Source organism: Nesoenas mayeri (genome assembly GCF_963082525.1).
Source record: "Nesoenas mayeri genome assembly, chromosome: 1".
In the NCBI taxonomy this organism is placed as follows: Eukaryota; Metazoa; Chordata; class Aves; order Columbiformes; family Columbidae; genus Nesoenas; species Nesoenas mayeri.
In genome coordinates, this window is record NC_137541.1 from 90,139,531 (window position 1) to 90,157,075 (window position 17,545).

Sequence of the window (17,545 nt, forward strand, 5' to 3'; positions counted from 1 at the left end):
CTCAGCTGTAGGGTTTGAGCTTCTGCGAGCAATGGCTCCCAGTTGAGCCGTTTGGAGTTTGCTGAGGTTTGAGAGAGGATTGGAGGCCTTCTGTGGGCTTTCCTTTTTCTGCTGCTTGAAACAAATAGTGAGCATCTGGAAGCAGAGCCATTCCCAGTGTACTCTGATATCCTACTGGAGAAGTCAAAAGGAGCTGCTTTGGGCCCACGAGCTCTTGAGGTTGTGTTTCTGATGGACTGTTTTGGTCCTCTCTCCTCTTGAACAGGAAGATGCCCAAGAAAGGAGGGAAGCAAGTTGAAATGGGAAAAGAAATGCAGACACCGTGTAAACGAGCAAAGGTGGAAGCAGCTTGTTCTCCATCAGTCATGAGTTTTGAGAGCCCAGACAGCCTCTTCGGAAGCTTGATCTCTCCCATCAAACAAGAGGTGTTTTTCAGGGAGTATTGGGAACAAAAGCCACTGCTCATTCAGAGAAATGATAACCTGATGGCTGCTTACTACCAGTCCCTGTTCCAGTTCTCGGATTTGAAGGAACTGTGCGGCCAGGGTTTGTACTATGGGCGAGATATAAATATCTGCAGGTGTGTGAATGGTAAAAAGAAGGTTCTAAATAAAGAAGGCAAAGTGAATTACATGCAGCTGAAGAAGGACTTTGACCAGAAGAAGGCAACAATACAGTTTCATCAGCCTCAGAGATTTAAGGTTGGATCATTTCATTGAATATAATTAATGCATGTTGTTTAATATAATATATTTTGCTTGAGTCATGCTACATATAGCTATATCTCTGTCCCAAATAAATCCAGGGAAAGCAGCTGACATCGATGACCTGCTAAAATCTTTACATGACCTGTATTAAATAATGGTGTATGCTTTTGGACTGCCCTCCATGTTTCAGTGCTCTGCAGTAAGAAAGAAATCTGGTACATGCTCTAAAATCAAGTATTCCTTTAAAAAAATCTGCTTTGTCACAGAAAAGTTTAGAAAAAACTTGAGTGCACAAAAGTAGTGATTATCTACCTGTGTCTGCTTAAATTATCCCTTCTGCCCCACTGTTTCCTTGTGCAAATAAGAACTTTTATACTGCTTTCCTTTAATGGAGGGCTAGGTGTGAAACCATGTAAAAGATTGGATACTCCACCTTTCTTGCCAATGGATTGGCTTTGAATTGCACCACAGAGCTGTACCACCTCATTTGAGCTGGGTGTCCACTCTCTGTTCTTTTTGATGCCTTTGCAATCTTCATGCATGAGAATGAGGCAGTGCTGCCTGCACAGTTCTGTAAAGGACTCAAATACTTGTAGGTATTTGGATTTAGGTAGTTCTTTTTTTGTCCCTGGGTGTCAACACAATTTAATTGTGAAGTTGACTGTAAAAATGCAAATACACAGCTGAGTCCTGAGTATGGTGTCTCTGGCTGATCTCATATTGACTGTAGCTGTAATGTCCGGTGGCAGGGGCATCTGCAGGTGAAGTTGAAATGTTGCATGGCTTATGCTGAAATCTAGAGCTTGAGCCTAACATACATAAATTCTGATTGAAGTTGCGCTTGGAGGGATCTGGTAGTTGTCATCTTCTGATATGAGAGCCATCCCTTTGGTACATAGCCTGTCACATGTTAGATGTGGATGAGTAAAGTTTCTTCTTGAATATGCCGAAACAATTGGTGTCACTGGAAAAAGATCTCTAACCTTTGCATGTTCTCTTTGATGCTAGCCCATATAATGCAAGTCCTGCATGTGCTTATTGTCTTAAGATGTTTTGTGGTTCATGGCACAGGGAAGACAACAAACATCAGCGCTACGCTGGGGCAGCAGACTTCTTGGCTTACTGATTACTTCATGGCAGATCCCTTTTGTGCCTACAGTGCTTGCTTTCAGCAGGAACACTCAGAGCATCTGCCTCCCTGTGGGAGGTGATTTTTCACTAGAAAAACGTCCCTGTGTGGTGGGGAGGCTGTGGGCTGGGCAGTGGCCTGGCTTGGCTGAGCTCTTCAGTCGTAACAGCATCATTTCTTTTTAAAGGAGGAGCTGTGGAAGATTCAGGAGAAGCTGGAGTGCTACTTCGGGTCTCTGGTTGGGTCTAATGTTTACATTACTCCCCAGGGGTCACAAGGCCTTCCCCCTCACTACGATGATGTTGAGGTAGGATCACACAACCTCGTCTGTGAAGCTATGTGTGGGCTTTTGCTACTGACAGTGGGTACCTGTACGTGCACTTTCCCCCCTCGCCTCTCATAAAATAGCTTATTAGAGAAAAATGGTTTTTTTCTGCCAAAAGCTTATGGCAATTGATTGCAAGTGTTTATAGTAATTTTGCATGTATAATTCAACTGAAAAGGTACTAATAGTAATATATAATGGTAATGTAGTGTAAACTGTGCTTTCCAGACCTGGTTATTTTCATTAGATGAAAAAATAATTTGTTTTCCCAGCTGCAGATACTTTTTAGCACCTGTTTTTCATTTTCATTTCATTCAGACACCCAAGAACCTAGAAGTCCTTTTTACTATACTGTAAGTACTTGCTCTTTCTTCAGCTGGACAGTGGAAGCAGACTGGTTCTGCTGGTTCCTGTTTGTGAATTCTACTGTTTTTAAGAAGTTACTGATATGATGAAGTCTGGTGGTCCAAATGCATTTTAAATTAGCTTCTAAAAGAAACATTCACATAGACACTGCATTAAAAAAAAAAAAAAGGTGGGCTATCCCACTTAAACAAAACCAAAAACCCCTTTACATGTATTTTTTGTTCTTTATTTTTTCTCTTTCTATTAAATATATCTGCAGTTTCATTTTCCTTATGTTTGTTGTTCTGCTGCCCCACAAACTGCATGTTCTGGTGTATGTCATCAAGCCCCAGCTTACAACATCCCCTAGATATTTCTGATGCTCTGTTTGTTGGTGAATGGTAATAAGACCCCTCTCACCTGATATTTTGAATACTTGTGCAGCAGACATTACTTTTGAATTTGTTGTCTAGCACCTGTTTAGGTGACTGGAGAGAAACAAGGATTTCCAAATGCCTGCCTTAGGATATAGTGGATCACACTTCACAACTCTTCCCTCTGTTATCTCCAAGTAGAGCTTAAAGCAGTAGTTCAAATGTAAATTTGTGCATTGTAGACATCTAAAAATTAATGCGAGAAGGATCCCATTTGCCATGCTGCGGAGTAGCTGAGAATGGGGAAGGTCAAATCAGTTCCTTGTCAGAAAACCAACCTGTGTCACTTCTGTTTGTTTTCTATCCCTGATTTCTGGTATGGTTCCACAGACTTTCCAAGTAAGAAGATGACACAAAATTTCTGATCAGTTGGATGTGTGAGGGGCAGCAAGGCTTCCTTATGCATTTGGATTTATGGTCTTTTGCAGGTGTTTATCCTTCAGCTAGAAGGTGAGAAACATTGGCGACTTTATAAACCAACGGTGCATTTAGCTCGGGAATATAATGTGGAATCAGAAGATAGGATTGGGAATCCCACACATGAGTTCATATTAAAGGTATTCCAATTTAACTGCTTTACAAGGTCTGGGCTGTGGTTGACAGAAAAGTAGTCATGTTTAAAGCAGTCTGTTTCTTGGATGAAATATTGTGAATACTCATGGCTGTGAAGTTGAGGGGTGGGCTGGAGAACAAAACATGGAGCACAATAAATACTGGTGATAGTTGCCTAGCCTATCCTTTTTCAAATATATTACTTGCATTAACATTTAAATAACGGACTGAGAAACCAGTTATTCTCAGAAATTCTCCAATATACTTCATTTTTTGCACCCTGAATCCTGGGTTGTGTTTGTGGAGTTGTGTGCAGAAAGGCCATTTGGTTTATATATAGTTATGAAAAATTTTTATGCTTTTATGTGCTGTCTATGATCAGTCAGCTTAATCCTTCTACGCACTAAGACTTAACTGCTTTACTGAAGTTTGTCACTGATCTGCTGAATTAGATTTGTATATTATCCTCGGCTGATAAACAAAAGCATGAACTAAACCCCATATTAACTTGCTGTATTAAATGTTTGTTCTTTTTCCAAACCTGAAAATAAAGTGTTTGGCTGGTTTTTTTGTTATTTGGAATAAAAAGAGCATTTCCTGAAGATTAGTGAATGCAGCTCCTGTGACAGCAGGGCATCTGTTACTCGTCCTGCTCTCGTTTACATGCCTGTGCTTTTGAAGCGTGTTATTTATCCAGCAGACAGGGCTGCTCTGTGTTGGAAGCCTCATTAGTTTCTCTGCCTTGTGGCCTGTCGCAGGGCTTCTCTCTGCAAGGTCTCTGCTCTTCCTGGTGTTCAGACCTGCCTTTGGGTGTAGGTAGTTCAGGAATAGTGTATGACACACTGGATATGATACTGACATCACTAGCAGTGTAGTTTGACAGATGGCAATATTCAATTGTCATGATGTATTGGGTGATGCCTAGTAAATTACAGTTCCCTTTTTAATTTCTGGGACATTTGGGGCTAGACTTCAATGTCTTTGATTTTTATGGAATAATGTATTCCTCAAGCCATTTTACTGACAACAGTGAACTGAAAATATTGGCCTCTGAAAGGGCTTAAAAATGATCTAAGTTTTTAATTCATTTATCTTCTGTTTGATGATCTTCCTTTCCCGTGACCCATTTCTTCTGAGTGGCTGCTGTCAGATTTTGGTTGTCTGTCTGGAGCTGTCTCTGACAAAGATGCTGTCAGATGCCTCTTATTTCCTCACTAAACATCTTTCTCGAATATTTTCTTTCTCCTTTTTTTGCATTTCTGTCTGCCATCTACCATCCTTGGGCAATTTAGCAAACAAACTAGTTAGAGGCTGTATTGGTGGTATCCCTTTACACCAAAACCAGGTAGCTGATTGAGAGCAAAGGCACGCTGGTTTGTGTGTAGGGTCCCAAGCTGCGGTGTGTCTTGGTGGCACTGTCTCATTTTGTGGCCATGGCTGGTTTGCTGCTGATGTCAAGCACAGAGCTTATTTGGTAGCTGGCTATCTAGCTGCCTTCATGTAAGATTTTCTATTTAATTTGTTGGTACTTCTCCTTTGTCTGCCCCTCCTTTCTCCAGTTCAGAAGTAAGAAGGCAGCAAAGTGATCAGATCCGTGTTGTCTCTTGTCAAATGCTCTGTCCTTCCCTAATCTGAGTGTTGTCTGTGAAGATTCTGATTATTTTAATTGAAGAGTGTGGTGCGTGCTGGCACATGTGAATGATGTTGATGAGACTACCCAGCAGATAGTATCAATAAGAGTTGGACTTTGCAATGAAGACTGCTTGGAAAAATCATGATCCTTGCTCCTTAGTGGTAGGTGTGGGGTGCTACAGCATGAAAGAATTTCTTTTACAGATTAGTTTGTCATCATTCTGGTGGATGTTCTTGGCTCTTACTGTATGTAACCAAACCTCCCGTTTGTCTTTTTTTTTTTGGCTGGGATTGTGAAACATAGCAAATGTAGAGAATTCAAAATACTCTTAGTTAGTTAGTGTAGTCCTTACGCTGGTACGTAAGCCAGTTTATTAATGGCAGAGAGAGGCTTGCTTCAGAACAAGTAAATAGTACATAACTGATCTATGATGCTTTGCAGCTTGTTATAAATAGATCTTGCCAAGTCTTGTGAAGCCTCGTAATCTAAAGAGACTTTTCAATTCAGTGAAAAATCAAGTAGTAGTCACTTGAAATTTGTCTATATTAGACAGTTTGGTAGGTGCTTGAAAGTAGGTGACATGACCAGATTTAAGGAATGGTAAAATTAAAATGGAATAAAATTTCATCATTGTTTTATGAATTTTCTCTTTGATTGTGCCACCTCACTATATACATGTTTATAGGAGAAGCCATAAGTAACCCATTTTTTCCTTCTTGGAGGCAATTTTGCGTGCTTTGTACTTCTCTCTTATCCTGACGTTCCTAATCTAAATTTTTCATCAGTGTAGAGATTTAATTTAGATAGGTGAGAAGAAAGATAGAGAGGAGACAGGTTGAATTTTTTTTTAAAATGTTTTAACTGAAAATTTCAGACAACAGTATTGTAACAGATTGCCATCTTTATAGAATATTTGGCTTTTCTTGCAGATTACTGGCCTTTTCTTTTGACATGATCTGACAAACATGTTGCAGTGGTCCTCCGCTAGCCTGCTGTATTGTCAGCAGGTTCATCTCAGCAGCTTTTTTGTCCCCTTAATGCAGCTGAGTTGGAGTGTGCATGTTCTATAATGTTAAAAGCTTGCTTCCTGTTTTCAGATACGTTTATAGTAAATATTGATAGTAAGTTGGAAAGTTTAAGGTATCTGACTTCTGGCTTAGAGTGCTTTATGTTATTAAAGCCTGCAATGGAGGATCTCTCTATTGTGTAATTTTTAAAAATATATGTTGTTACTCGGTCTGTTCAGAGAGTATTTTCTCTGTTTTGACTACAATAAGGTTTGACCAGGTGCCCTACATTTATCAGTTCTCTTTCTGTTTCTTGCAGCCAGGTGACTTACTGTACTTTCCAAGAGGGACTATTCACCAAGCTGATACTCCTCTTGGGATCTCCTATTCTACACATGTGACCATCAGTACCTACCAAAACAAGTAATTATTCTTTGCTTTTTTTTTTAGTGTGATTTTTCTTAAAATGTCTTTCCTCTGCCAGATGATGTGTGTGAATAGTACAGACCTGAAGTTGATATTTCAAGGCAGTGATGTACTGTTCATTACAATGTGGCTATTATTTTTAATAATCTCTGCTTAGCCCTTTTCTGTAGTCATTCTATTTAGCTCTTGTGTGGTTTGTTTTTCTGTGAGTAATACAGGCATGTCACCCTCCCCCCAGAGATGTGGTGACGTAGAATATATGCAGGTACCCCACTATTATTTATGTGGCCTTCAGTAAGAATCTAAGCTAGTGTCAGGTACCAGTAATTGAAGTTTCGAGATTTGAGAGGAAAAGGGGAGCAAGACCCCTGTTGTTTGAAGCAGCCTGTTTACCAGGTTTTAATGTAGCAAGATGCTTGCTTTTTAATTGTTGATTTTATTATTTACCGGATGTAGGCTTTAATGTGGAAGAAAATGTTACAACCGCAAACTCACTGTTGTGTTTAAAAAAAATATCTCACTGGTGGCTAAGTTACTGTTCATTCCATAACCCAGATAAAGAGTCACAAGTTACTCCTTTTGTCATGTTTTCTTCTGAGTCACCCACACATATTCTGACAGACTTGCTGCAAATTCTTCCTTTGCAAATATTTTCTCTTTATCTGTGTTTTTCATCTCCTACCCTGTACATGGGAGTCGGGTTTCCTTTGACACACAGCTGAGCCTTGTGCCCACTGAAACATTGTCAGCACACAGGGAAATGCTGCTGCCACATAATTAGTCTCTCACACACTGGGTTTGGAGTCATTGGCCCAAGTTAGGAATTGGGAAGTTTTTCTGTTAGCAGGGCAGAACCATTTTGGTCATGTTCTAGATGATGGTGAGATGAATCTCTAACCACCAGCTGTACCATTCTGGAAGCCCAAGACGTTGGTACTGCTGGTAACTCTTAACATGGCCAGTTATCCAGGTTGGAGAGTGGGTTAAGATGAAGCTGCTCGAAGGTGTGACTCTTCATGAAAGTTGGGTTCAGCTGATTTTAATTTACACTCGTGCTCTTTTATTTGGAAGGCAAAGGAAAAAAAGAAAGCTATTTTCTGTAAGCATGGACTGCTGTTGTAAAAAGTGTTTGACTTCATTTGTTATGGAGGAGGCAATATTAGTGCTGAGCCACTTTGGCAAGTTTGATGGCACACTCAGGTGATCAGCAGTGAGCGGCCTCCAAAGGGATGTCCTGATCCTCCTTCCTTCCCCTGCCTTTTTTGTCCAACCGCTTCCTTGTGTTGACCTGATGCTCCTGTCGCTCTGGTTTAGTGAACAGAACAGACACAAGGCTGACACTAGAAGCAGTGGGGGTTTGGTTTGTTGATGAAGGCTGGACTGGAATGAAGTTTTACAGACCAGTGTCTAGGAGTCTTCCTGAATGTGCAGAACACGGTTTGTCAAGCCTGAGCCATACAAAGTTACTGGTCAAGTAGTGCTGATAGGCAAGAATTGGGATCCATATAACAGGGTCATTGGAGGCCTGACAGGCTTGTGTGGAGTCAATGCAGTTTCTCCATGACAGTGTTAGCCAAATGCCAGTCCCAGTGAGTTACTTCGGAAGCTGTGCTGTTGGGGAGCGTGTGCCCTGGGTGCTTGTGTCAGAATGAGGAGAGGAAAAAGGAAAAGCTTGGAAGAGTGCTGTTCTTCTAAGGATAAATGTGGAATCATCATCCATTAAGGTTATTTGTAATGAAGTGTAAGAGCCTGCCTCTGCACCTGCTTTTGGCATGCTTAGGTAAAATAGGCAGCAGTCCTGATACAGGCAGGTACTTTGATTTGGCTTGCAGGTGGAAGTATGATTTGGAAACATTTCATTGGAAAATTGAAAAGTGCTCCTTGAAAATGGCTAGGCCTTATTATGGATGATGTTTGGGTTCCTTGTGATCACTCTGGAAGTGGCATGTGCAGAAGGAGCTGGTAGGGGGAGGAAGCATCACTTTCAGGGATTTTTAGGCACTGAGACAATGGCGTGCTGGATGATAGTTCCTCTGGGCTAGATCCCAGCATGCGGAGAAGTGTGTGTGTCTAAGTTCATTATAAGTAGGGCAGTTTGGAAAAGCAATGAGTAGCTGAAGATAGTTGCTGACAGATGGAGATTTGGGAAAAAAGAGGGGAAGCAATAAGAGGTATAAGATGTCTAATTCTATTTATCGGCCAGAGTCCTTCTCTCCCAGTGTGCAGCAGACAGTGGAACACTTGAGACAATGAAAAATAATATAAATGAGACTATTAACAAGTCATACTTTTTTTTTTTTTTTAAGCTAAAGTATTGTCTAGAGATGAGTGCTGAAAGCGGGGAGTGCTGAGGGACAGCAAGAGCAGAGGGTGAAGTTGGAGGACAGGCCCTGCACTGCTGCCTGCCCTAGCTGGGTGAGAGCCTGCTGGCACTCTTGGATGCCGGGCACTTGCCCTCGTTTGTCCATTAAATCAGCCTCTGAGGGTGTGGTAGGGAGAGAGGCTGCAAGTGGACAGGACAGCATTTTGGTGGGAGGGGCAAGCTTGTTGAAGTGGTTGACTCAAGCTAGGCCAAGAAGGTGCAGGCAGTAGTTCTCCATCTCCTCAAATTTATTCTTATAATTGGGTAACAGAAGCACAGAGAACAAAGGCTGAATTTTTTTAAAGTATGTAGGCTAAGAATGGGGACTTAACACAAACGAGACACCTTTGGTATGGCTAAAATCCCTGTAGAAAAATGTAGGGGTCTTGTTCCTGGGGTCACAATTAAACTTATAGCAAAGGTAAAAGCTGATGCCATGTTGGATTTGATAACCCTGGGTACATTTCCTCCTTCAATGTAAGTGCCTGAAAAATCACATTAATTGACACAACCCCACACACTTTGTTGTGTGCAGTGAGGCCATATGTGCATGCAGTTGGCCATTAATGTACCTGGTAGGAACTTCTTTGTTCACTGAGGTGAGCTTTAAGCTGAATCTCCTGGTAAACAGCAAACACCTGAACCAAAACAAACTGGACCCTTCTCAAGCCAGTTCTTTCCCTCTGTAGGAGTGCCATTGACCCGAAGCTAGTGAGGACACACATACATGATGAGAGTGATCTATTGCGTGAGATTGCAGAGTGGTGATGGAAAAAAACAGATTTGGAATTGGAGCACCGAGTTTCCAGCCCTTGACATCAGTGAAGATGTCTGTTTTATTTCAGTGCAACTATTTCAGTAATACACTTTTTTTTTTTCTTCCTGTCCTTCAGCTCTTGGGGAGATTTCTTACTGGATGCAATTCCTGGCCTTGTGTTTGATACAGCAAAAGAAGATGTGACGTTGCGGACAAGCATACCAAGGCAACTGCTTATGGTAAGTAGGTGGGACTAAGGCAATAAGAGTGCATCCAGCTGAAACTTCAGCACTGAGGCAAGTGTGTATCATCTTGTTGATCTGCTCCGAAAGCTCAGTGCAATGGCATTATCTTGTCTAGCAGCACAACCACTTCATTTTTGAAGACTTCGTGATGACTGTTCTGAGATTTGCTCCATCTGAAGCATTGACTAGTTCATTACGCTACCTTTCTTTTGTATCACAGTGTCCTTGTATGGCTTGTTTCCTTCTAAAAGTAATGGTGTTTGCTTTGGAGGTGTCAGAGCAACATAGTTCTTGTCAGGCCAAGCTTTTGAATCCTTAGAAGTCAGCAAAACTGTAAATTGTTCTGTAACCTCTTTGTGGTAGTCCAGTTGTACTGGTGAACATCTCATCAGCATGCAGAAGAACAAGTCTCTCAACTACACTTGCAAGTCTTTTTAGCACTGCAGGTAGGCCCGGAGTGAGGGAAAGTGACCATCAGCTTTGGTGTGTGTCAACAGCTCATGGGGAGTGTGTAAAAGCAACAAAACTTGTTGTTTTGGGGCTAAACGTTAACGTTTGCAAAGATAAAAGAGGAGTGTCCAGATTTTCACTGCATTACTGCACCTCTTTCTCTTTAGGCTAATCTGTTTAGCTTGAATTCATGTGAGAGCAACTGTGTGTGAATATTTAGCAGGTGGATATAGCTGACTCGACAAAGAAACTGAGTAGCCTTCTAAGGCAACTTGCGGACCGCCTGGAAAACACCAGAGAACTGAGATCATCTGACATGAAGAAGGATTTCATTATGAACCGGTTGCCACCTTACTTGGGATGCGACTCTGATCCTTTGATGCCAGGTAGATTTCGAAGTTACCATAACTGGCTCATGTGATGATAGAGCTGTCACTAACTCTGCCTCCTATGACTTCGGTATTTGATAGTAGGCAAAGATTACAGTCTAGCATCAGCCTCATGTTGTGCTAGGCTCTACATGTGCATTTGCACATCTCGATTATTCCCCAGTGTCTAGTGGAAGAGTTGGCACATCTCTCTTAAGAGTGAATTAAAAGGTTATCCTAGACTGAAATTGGCAGCTTTAATAAACTAGTATGTACTGAGATGTTTAAACTGGTAGAAATTGTCCTTATGCTCTAGTGGGCTATTACAGTTACTTTTAGACTCTAAAGGTGAAAGGATAAAAAAAACCCCTCCCTTTCCCCTTCTTCCGCAATCCCTGAGTTTGAGAACATATGGGTGTAGAAACAGAGGTTAACAAAAAAATCTAGCCACAAGAGAATGAGTAGTGAACAGAGGGCTCAATTTCCACTGTTTGTCTGTTTTGATTTTTTTCTAATAGATTATTTATTTTTTTTGTAGGTGGGAAATTGCCAAAAATAGACAGCAAAATCAGACTGCAGTTTAGAGATCATGCTATCATTACAGTGGAACCAGATCAAGAGAACTCTGTAAGTATAACAAAAGCCACCCTTGTGTGCTTGGGGTAGGGTGGGGAGTATGAGGTGTGTAAGCCATCGCTCTGATGTACTGGTCTAGCAGGGTCATGCAGTTATACTTAGTTGGATCCTGCATCCCATTAGGGCTTGTGAGGAGATCATGCAGTTGAGCAGCAATATGGCACATTCCTGGCTTCTGGAGCAGCGTACAGAACTAAATTTAGCCTGTGATTCTGCATGGTAGGTGCAGATGAGGTCAGATGGGCTACATCATTACAGCTGCCAAACGGCCTCTATAGCTTTTCATGGTTTTGTTTGTTTGTTTAATACTTTGTATCTAAAAGCATAAATAAGTTATAAAAATAGGTTCCCTCAAGAGAGGGAGTTATCTTGGTTGCTGCATCTACTGGCTGTATTCAGCTTTAGTCTTCACCTCTGAGTTATCTTTGTACTTAAACGGGTGCCAGTGCTACTACTAAATCATTCCTCAAAACAGATGCTGGCATCTTGGATTATCTTGTGTCCAGACTGCCACTTATCTATGAAAGTTTGTTAGTATGAAGTTGTAGAAGTCCTTTCTGTTGTTTTAACTAAAAAAAAAAAAGTCAAAACAGAAAAGAGGGGCTATCTTGTACAATTTTTTTTCCCTCCAGGAAAAACACTGTAACTTTCTGATTTTTCTCCGCTATTTTGTTTGTGTTCACATTGCTGTGAGAGTGTGGGGGTTTGGGACACTTTTTGGCAACTTTTTTGCTGCCTCACCTTCCGTTGTCCTGCAGATAAACCTTAAATGACAGCCCAAGTGCAAAGATGTTTCTCAACAAATTCTGAGAGGTGTGCCCACAGAGCTCTGAAATGGTTTGCCCATCTGTGATGGAGTGAGTGAGTGAGCACAGTGATTTTTAAGAGACTGATCAGTGTCATGATGGAAATCTATCAATGCACATGCCTTTATTAAGATTTCCTAAGAGATACACCTTAAATGGCATGTTTTCTATGCAGCTTCAGTCCTGTGAGTCTAGCAGAGGCGGTATTAGGGCAGAAGATTATAGGTTGCAAATACATTTTCAAAGCAATTTTGCAGACTCCCTTATTTCTGTAGTAGATGGCTGTTGGATCATTCTGTTAGGAAGGTGAATTGTTCTCATTGATTGTCCAGTGGACTCCAGAATTAAGGAGCCAACATTGTCACTTGAGATGACTTTGAGGGTGTGGAGTAACCATATTCTTCCTGCTGTGTTTTAGGATGAAATTCGCAGGGAGATGGTTTATGTGTATCATTCCTTAAAGAACAGGAGAGAAACTCACATGATGGGGACAGAAGATGATACAGCTAGTGAGGAAGGCACAACACAGGTTTGTTCCCGTTCACACGTAAATGCACAACAAAAGTGAGGTTGCCCTGTTCCATTTTGCTATGTTCGATGAGCTTGATGGAGATGGTAGCAGAGGCCTGGGTTCTGCTCTGTTCCTCAACACCCAAAGCATTTCTGCCCCTTCCCTAAGTACCTGTGTGAGCTGAGGCTGCATCACAGAGACAATTAATAGCAGAACTAAGTAATGTAATCTCATGCTTAAATGTTTGAGATGTTAACAGGATTTGTTATATGTGCCTTATGTCCCAGCTAGCAAAGCTACTGCAGTGGCTAGAAGTATCTCTTCCTTGTGTGTCCTTCAGCACAGCCTCTATTAAGGCTACTGGATACACCAGCACAAGGTGAGGACTGGCAGGGGTCAGTGCACTTCATGTGCCATGTTGATACCACGTCCATCCTTTTTTAGATTCTGCATCCACTGGATCATAATGCAAGATAAGGGTATTCCTTGTAGGGTGGGCTGGGTCAGTACTAGGAGTAAAGAGTTTATCACTCAATTGTAATATTGTGAATATGTTTGCAGATGGTTTGTCTCCATTCTTACTGAGGGTACATACAGTGTGCTTTTGTTCAAATTCAAAATACTCCTGAAGAGTGGCTGTGAGCTTTGGAACTTTTTGTTCCTCTTTATGCTAGTAAGATGCTCTACCTTAGGTCTGTGACCTGAAACTCTACACTGTAGAGGCAAAGCAGAGCATAGCCTGTTCTTGGCTTAGTAATTACAGCAAGGCTTTTTGCCTGACAGTTCCTTACCTTTTAAGATAAATCTCATTGGTCCTCTAGAGCAGAGAATGGGGGTAGCTGAGGTCACCCACTGGCACCTGTGAAGTATGTGCAAATCACAGAATATACCTTCTTGCCCTTAAAATTGTCCATCCCGTGTAATGGAGGCCCTCTGGGGTTTGCCAAAGTATGTCCAAAGACTGCATGTGCCAAATAGAAAGAAACTTCTATGGCCTTCCAAAATATAACAGATAGCATTAGGCTAGAGTGTAAATTTAAAGTTACTCCATGCTTCAGCATGGAAACCAGCTGAGAAAGCCCCACACTGTAAGCCTCCCTACCTCGTAAGTTGTGCTAAAACATGTAAGAGATGTCAGCTATTTGTCTAGTAAGAAAACTGGCAGGATGATACCACATCTTTGCTTGATGATACTCTCAGAAATCGCAGGGTGAGGCGGGAAAGGAGCAAATACCTGATGATCTGTATCTACTGCCCAGCACACTAGTGTGTAATAAGGGACACTGCACTTAGCCAAAAGATACTTTTTTTTTTTAAATTACATTTTTTTTCCCCCAGCAGACTCATGGACTGCGGTTTCCTTTGTCGTATTTGGATGCATTGAAGCAGATTTGGAGTAGCAGCACTGTTTGTGTGAAAGAGCTTAACCTTGTCTCAGATGAAGAGAAAGAAAACCTTGCCTTGTCCCTATGGACTGAATGTCTACTTGAAGTTATCTGATTACTTTTTGAATGAGCTGCACTTCATCTAGTATGTCTGGCCATTAAGAATCTCTTGAGAGAAAGGCTCATTAAATTACTTTTTTATCCATCTGGCTTTTGGTTTGTATTGCTGGCTAACAAAGCATTGATACATACATATATATATATATATATACACACACACACACTCTGCTACTTTCTGGTGCCAAATGTTACTTTCCTTAGCTTTTGGAAAACTGGCATTGCAAGCAACAGGAAAGCTGCTCCTTGTCCAGTGAGCCACAGCTCCATGGCTGTGGATGCCCCCAGTGCTGTGGTATTCCCTTTTCTCTGGATATACACCTTGGTAGAGAGGACAGCTACAGGTACACATGGAGCAGGACACTGAGCAAACACCAGTAATGTCTTCTTTCATTTCTAAAGTTCACCAGCAAGAAAAACAGTTTGTTCTGTTTGACCTGAGAGAACAAAATGTTCTCAGTAAAAGCTGTGCATGTTGTTTCCCAAACAGGTAAGACTTTGCCCAAGAAAACCACTTTCCTCTTCTATGCAGCTACCTCTGGAATAAACAAACAATAGTATTTAACCTCAACCTGTTCCAGCACCAATTCAGTGTGAAAGTAACCCAGACCTGTAAATGGAATCCATATCTTCAATGCTTACTTGAGTGGGGTTTGATGGGATTAGTGCAGTTATTTTAATACTTGAACATCAATGTTTAATATGCAAACTCATGTAGCAGCGCAGTCACATACTCAATATACTTTTATCCCATTTTTCTCCATTTGTTTGGAGATATTTTGCAGGAAGAATGTCCTTGATGTCTGCTAAAAACTGTGGGGTTTAGTTTAAGAAGAAAACAAGCAGCAAAATGTTCCTCCTAAAAAAAAACTTTTATACAATTAAAACATACATGTTTAGCATTTTACATTCCAGATCTCTTAAGTACAAAAGCCTGCTTTACTGAGTCCTTCTTCGTTTAAAAGGTTAGAACATTTTACACAGGCTTTTAAAATTTCAGATGGATAGCAAGTCACATATAGAACATTTGATATACTGACTTACATACAAAAAGCTAAACAAGTGCTTCAGTTGGAAAAATATATACATATATTTGAAGGTATGTTACTTAAACAGTAGATTTATGATAATTTTAGAATGTAAAATAGTAAGTGCAAGTAGTTTTTCTTCTTAAATAGTACTATACAGAACTCCATTTCATACAAAAATAGACATCCATATATTTTTTTTTCCTGTGGCAAATTTAGGGTTATGTGTTTGTTTGGGGATGAATCCTTTTTGAATGCACAACTGGAATAGTTACAACTTTGGGAAACTAAAATACTGGCTTTAGCAAACCTAAACTCTTTAAATAGTTATAGAAATACATAACCCTGAATATACAAATAAGGAAAAACCCCTACATTTTCAATGGCGTAGATCAATGTAGTGACACTGAAATCAAATCAAGTTACCAGTGAGTGAACTAAGGGACCTCTCTTCCATGGCAGGTGCCCACAGCCCTACACACATCTGCAGTTCCCTCTGTATTTGTCAGTGTTGTCTGAGGAACCTGCTGTTTGAGGCTGCAACAGCTGCAGCGTGGCCAGGTCCCTGGCTCTGGCTGTCTCAGGTGACAGCTGGTGTGCTGACACTGCAGCAAGCAGAGGCAGGGGCAGGGACAGGCCCAGCTCTGACCCTTGCTCCGAGTCTTCAGCCTTTGGGCTAAGACATAGATGGTGATGAGCCACAGTAACATTTAACATGCAGTTACGCTGTTCTTTTAACACGAAGCAAGCATTGAAATGCAGGCTGCTAGCACCTTTGAAAATATATACTAAGGCAAAATATTTTCTGAAGGAAGATATGTTTTCAAGATGAAATTACATTGTATTAAATTAATCTATATACATCAAAACAAAATACAGCTAGAGTTAAAATCACGACTGCTCTAAAAGCATGTAGCCCTTGTAGAAGTCTAGCCTGACCCAGGACTGTTTATTCTCTTCTAATACATGCACATATGGCTCCATGTTAAATGTGACCTTCAGTGATAACTCCCAGTTTCATGGATTGGGAACAGGCCACGGGTCAACAAAACCAGTTCCTGAATCTGGAAATTTGGTATTGCTGAAAGTAATAAAAGCAACAGCCTACCAGTAACATTAGGGATGTGCAAGTTATTTTTTCTACTGCTCGATCTTACATGCTGAGCTGGTAACTGCAGTTCAAAGTTGTCTTAATGAACAAAATAAATTGCATTTTAGCAAGACATGATTTCAAGTTCAGGATCGCTTGGAGCCTGCACCGTTTCACTTGGGATACAATAGTCCAACCCAACATTTTTCAGGCTCATTAGTGCATTAATTCCTCAGTGAGCTTCCATCAGTTTAAGAGGAAGGTAAAGACAACACTTCTATAGAGCCTTTCCCATATTACCATATTATCTCTTGCCATTTGCATCCTGCAAAGCTTATGTCTGGTCTTTTGCATTCACTGTCAATACTTCAGATGAAGAGTAATGGTGACTTTCAGAGAAGTGGCTTCTAAAGAATCAGCTTCCCTGCAGAAAGACATCAGATCAACCTCCCATCTTCCAGATTTGTGCAAAATTCAGTTATTTTAGGAGTTGGTGCTTGGCTTGAAGGAAAGTAGAGAGGAGTTGCTGCTTAAGGTTCCAGTGGTGTGTGACTTCAGTAGTGTGGGTTTTTTGTCTCCTCTAGGTGTTAATATCCCAAAGTCCATCTGCGTGGTGGGTTTTACTCACAATATTTCAATATCCCATTTTTGTGACTGTTTGTCATCTATTGGCTGATTCATAATGATGTGATTCTTGTCATAATAATTTCCTCCTTAAAAATAAAAACAAAATCATGAAGGGAAAATTTTTAAAAGAGATGCTCAGAAAAGTCTATGCATAATCTTTAAAAAAAAAATGTAACCAAGTAGGAGAACTAGTTGAAAAATTCTGTGAGGTAGGGGGCTGATGTCCACCCCCCTGCTTCTGTGTCTCCTTCAAATGGTCACTTGTCAGCCTAGGCCCTGAGGCGCTCCCTGAGTTAGGAAGCAGAGTGCACCACAACCTGGAGTCCTCAAATGTACCGTTGTGTGCAGAAGCAGCAATGCTAAAGAGATTTTGCTTTTGGCAGATTCCAAGCTCCTGCTGCATGTCCAGGTTTTTAAGGCACATACTGCTACAGAACTACAGAGATTCATAGATACACGTGAGATCATTTGTTGTAGCATACTCATTGCAAGAATAAACTCAGAAGTCTTTAAAATGAAATTTCTCTCCTTTGAATACATATAGCATAAAAATGACTGCATTTTTTTAATCATTAAACTATAAATAAAAATCCATGAAAAACAGG

The 17,545-nt window shown here is 40.9% G+C and overlaps 2 protein-coding genes across 4 annotated transcripts in view; one reads left to right on the forward strand and one right to left on the reverse strand.

The window, feature by feature from the left end:
* The first annotated feature begins 268 nt into the window (after positions 1-268).
* Positions 269-14,277, forward strand: RIOX2 (ribosomal oxygenase 2). 3 transcript variants are annotated; one of them, XM_080363685.1, is made up of 9 exons: positions 269-701; positions 2,024-2,143; positions 3,369-3,497; positions 6,452-6,555; positions 9,814-9,916; positions 10,593-10,758; positions 11,279-11,367; positions 12,601-12,711; positions 14,032-14,277. In XM_080363685.1, exons 1-9 carry the CDS (start codon positions 270-272, stop codon positions 14,191-14,193), a joined length of 1,416 nt encoding a protein of 471 aa, XP_080219811.1. In that variant the 5' UTR covers position 269; the 3' UTR covers positions 14,194-14,277. The 3 variants fall into 3 exon arrangements, with proteins under 3 accessions (XP_080219811.1, XP_080219812.1, XP_080219813.1); XM_080363686.1 differs by having other exon boundaries at positions 14,035-14,277; XM_080363687.1 differs by having other exon boundaries at positions 10,596-10,758.
* Positions 14,278-15,054: 777 nt separating this feature from the next.
* CRYBG3 (crystallin beta-gamma domain containing 3) overlaps positions 15,055-17,545 on the reverse strand; it is a 93,871-nt gene continuing 91,380 nt past the window's right edge. Inside the window, exon 21 of the mRNA XM_080350358.1 lies at positions 15,055-17,026. Within this exon, the coding sequence (XP_080206484.1) occupies positions 16,938-17,026 (89 nt within the window). The 3' untranslated portion in view covers positions 15,055-16,937. The remainder of the gene's footprint in view (positions 17,027-17,545) is intronic.

Excerpts from the sequence above, each read along its gene's own strand:
- RIOX2 (XM_080363685.1), top strand. The coding sequence starts at position 270 with ATGCCCAAGAAAGGAGGGAAGCAAGTTGAAATGGGAAAAGAAATGCAG. Across the intron at positions 6,556-9,813 it reads ATCAGTACCTACCAAAACAA|CTCTTGGGGAGATTTCTTAC; the intron begins GTAATTATTCTT and ends CCTGTCCTTCAG. Across the intron at positions 12,712-14,031 it reads GTGAGGAAGGCACAACACAG|CAGACTCATGGACTGCGGTT; the intron begins GTTTGTTCCCGT and ends TTTTTCCCCCAG.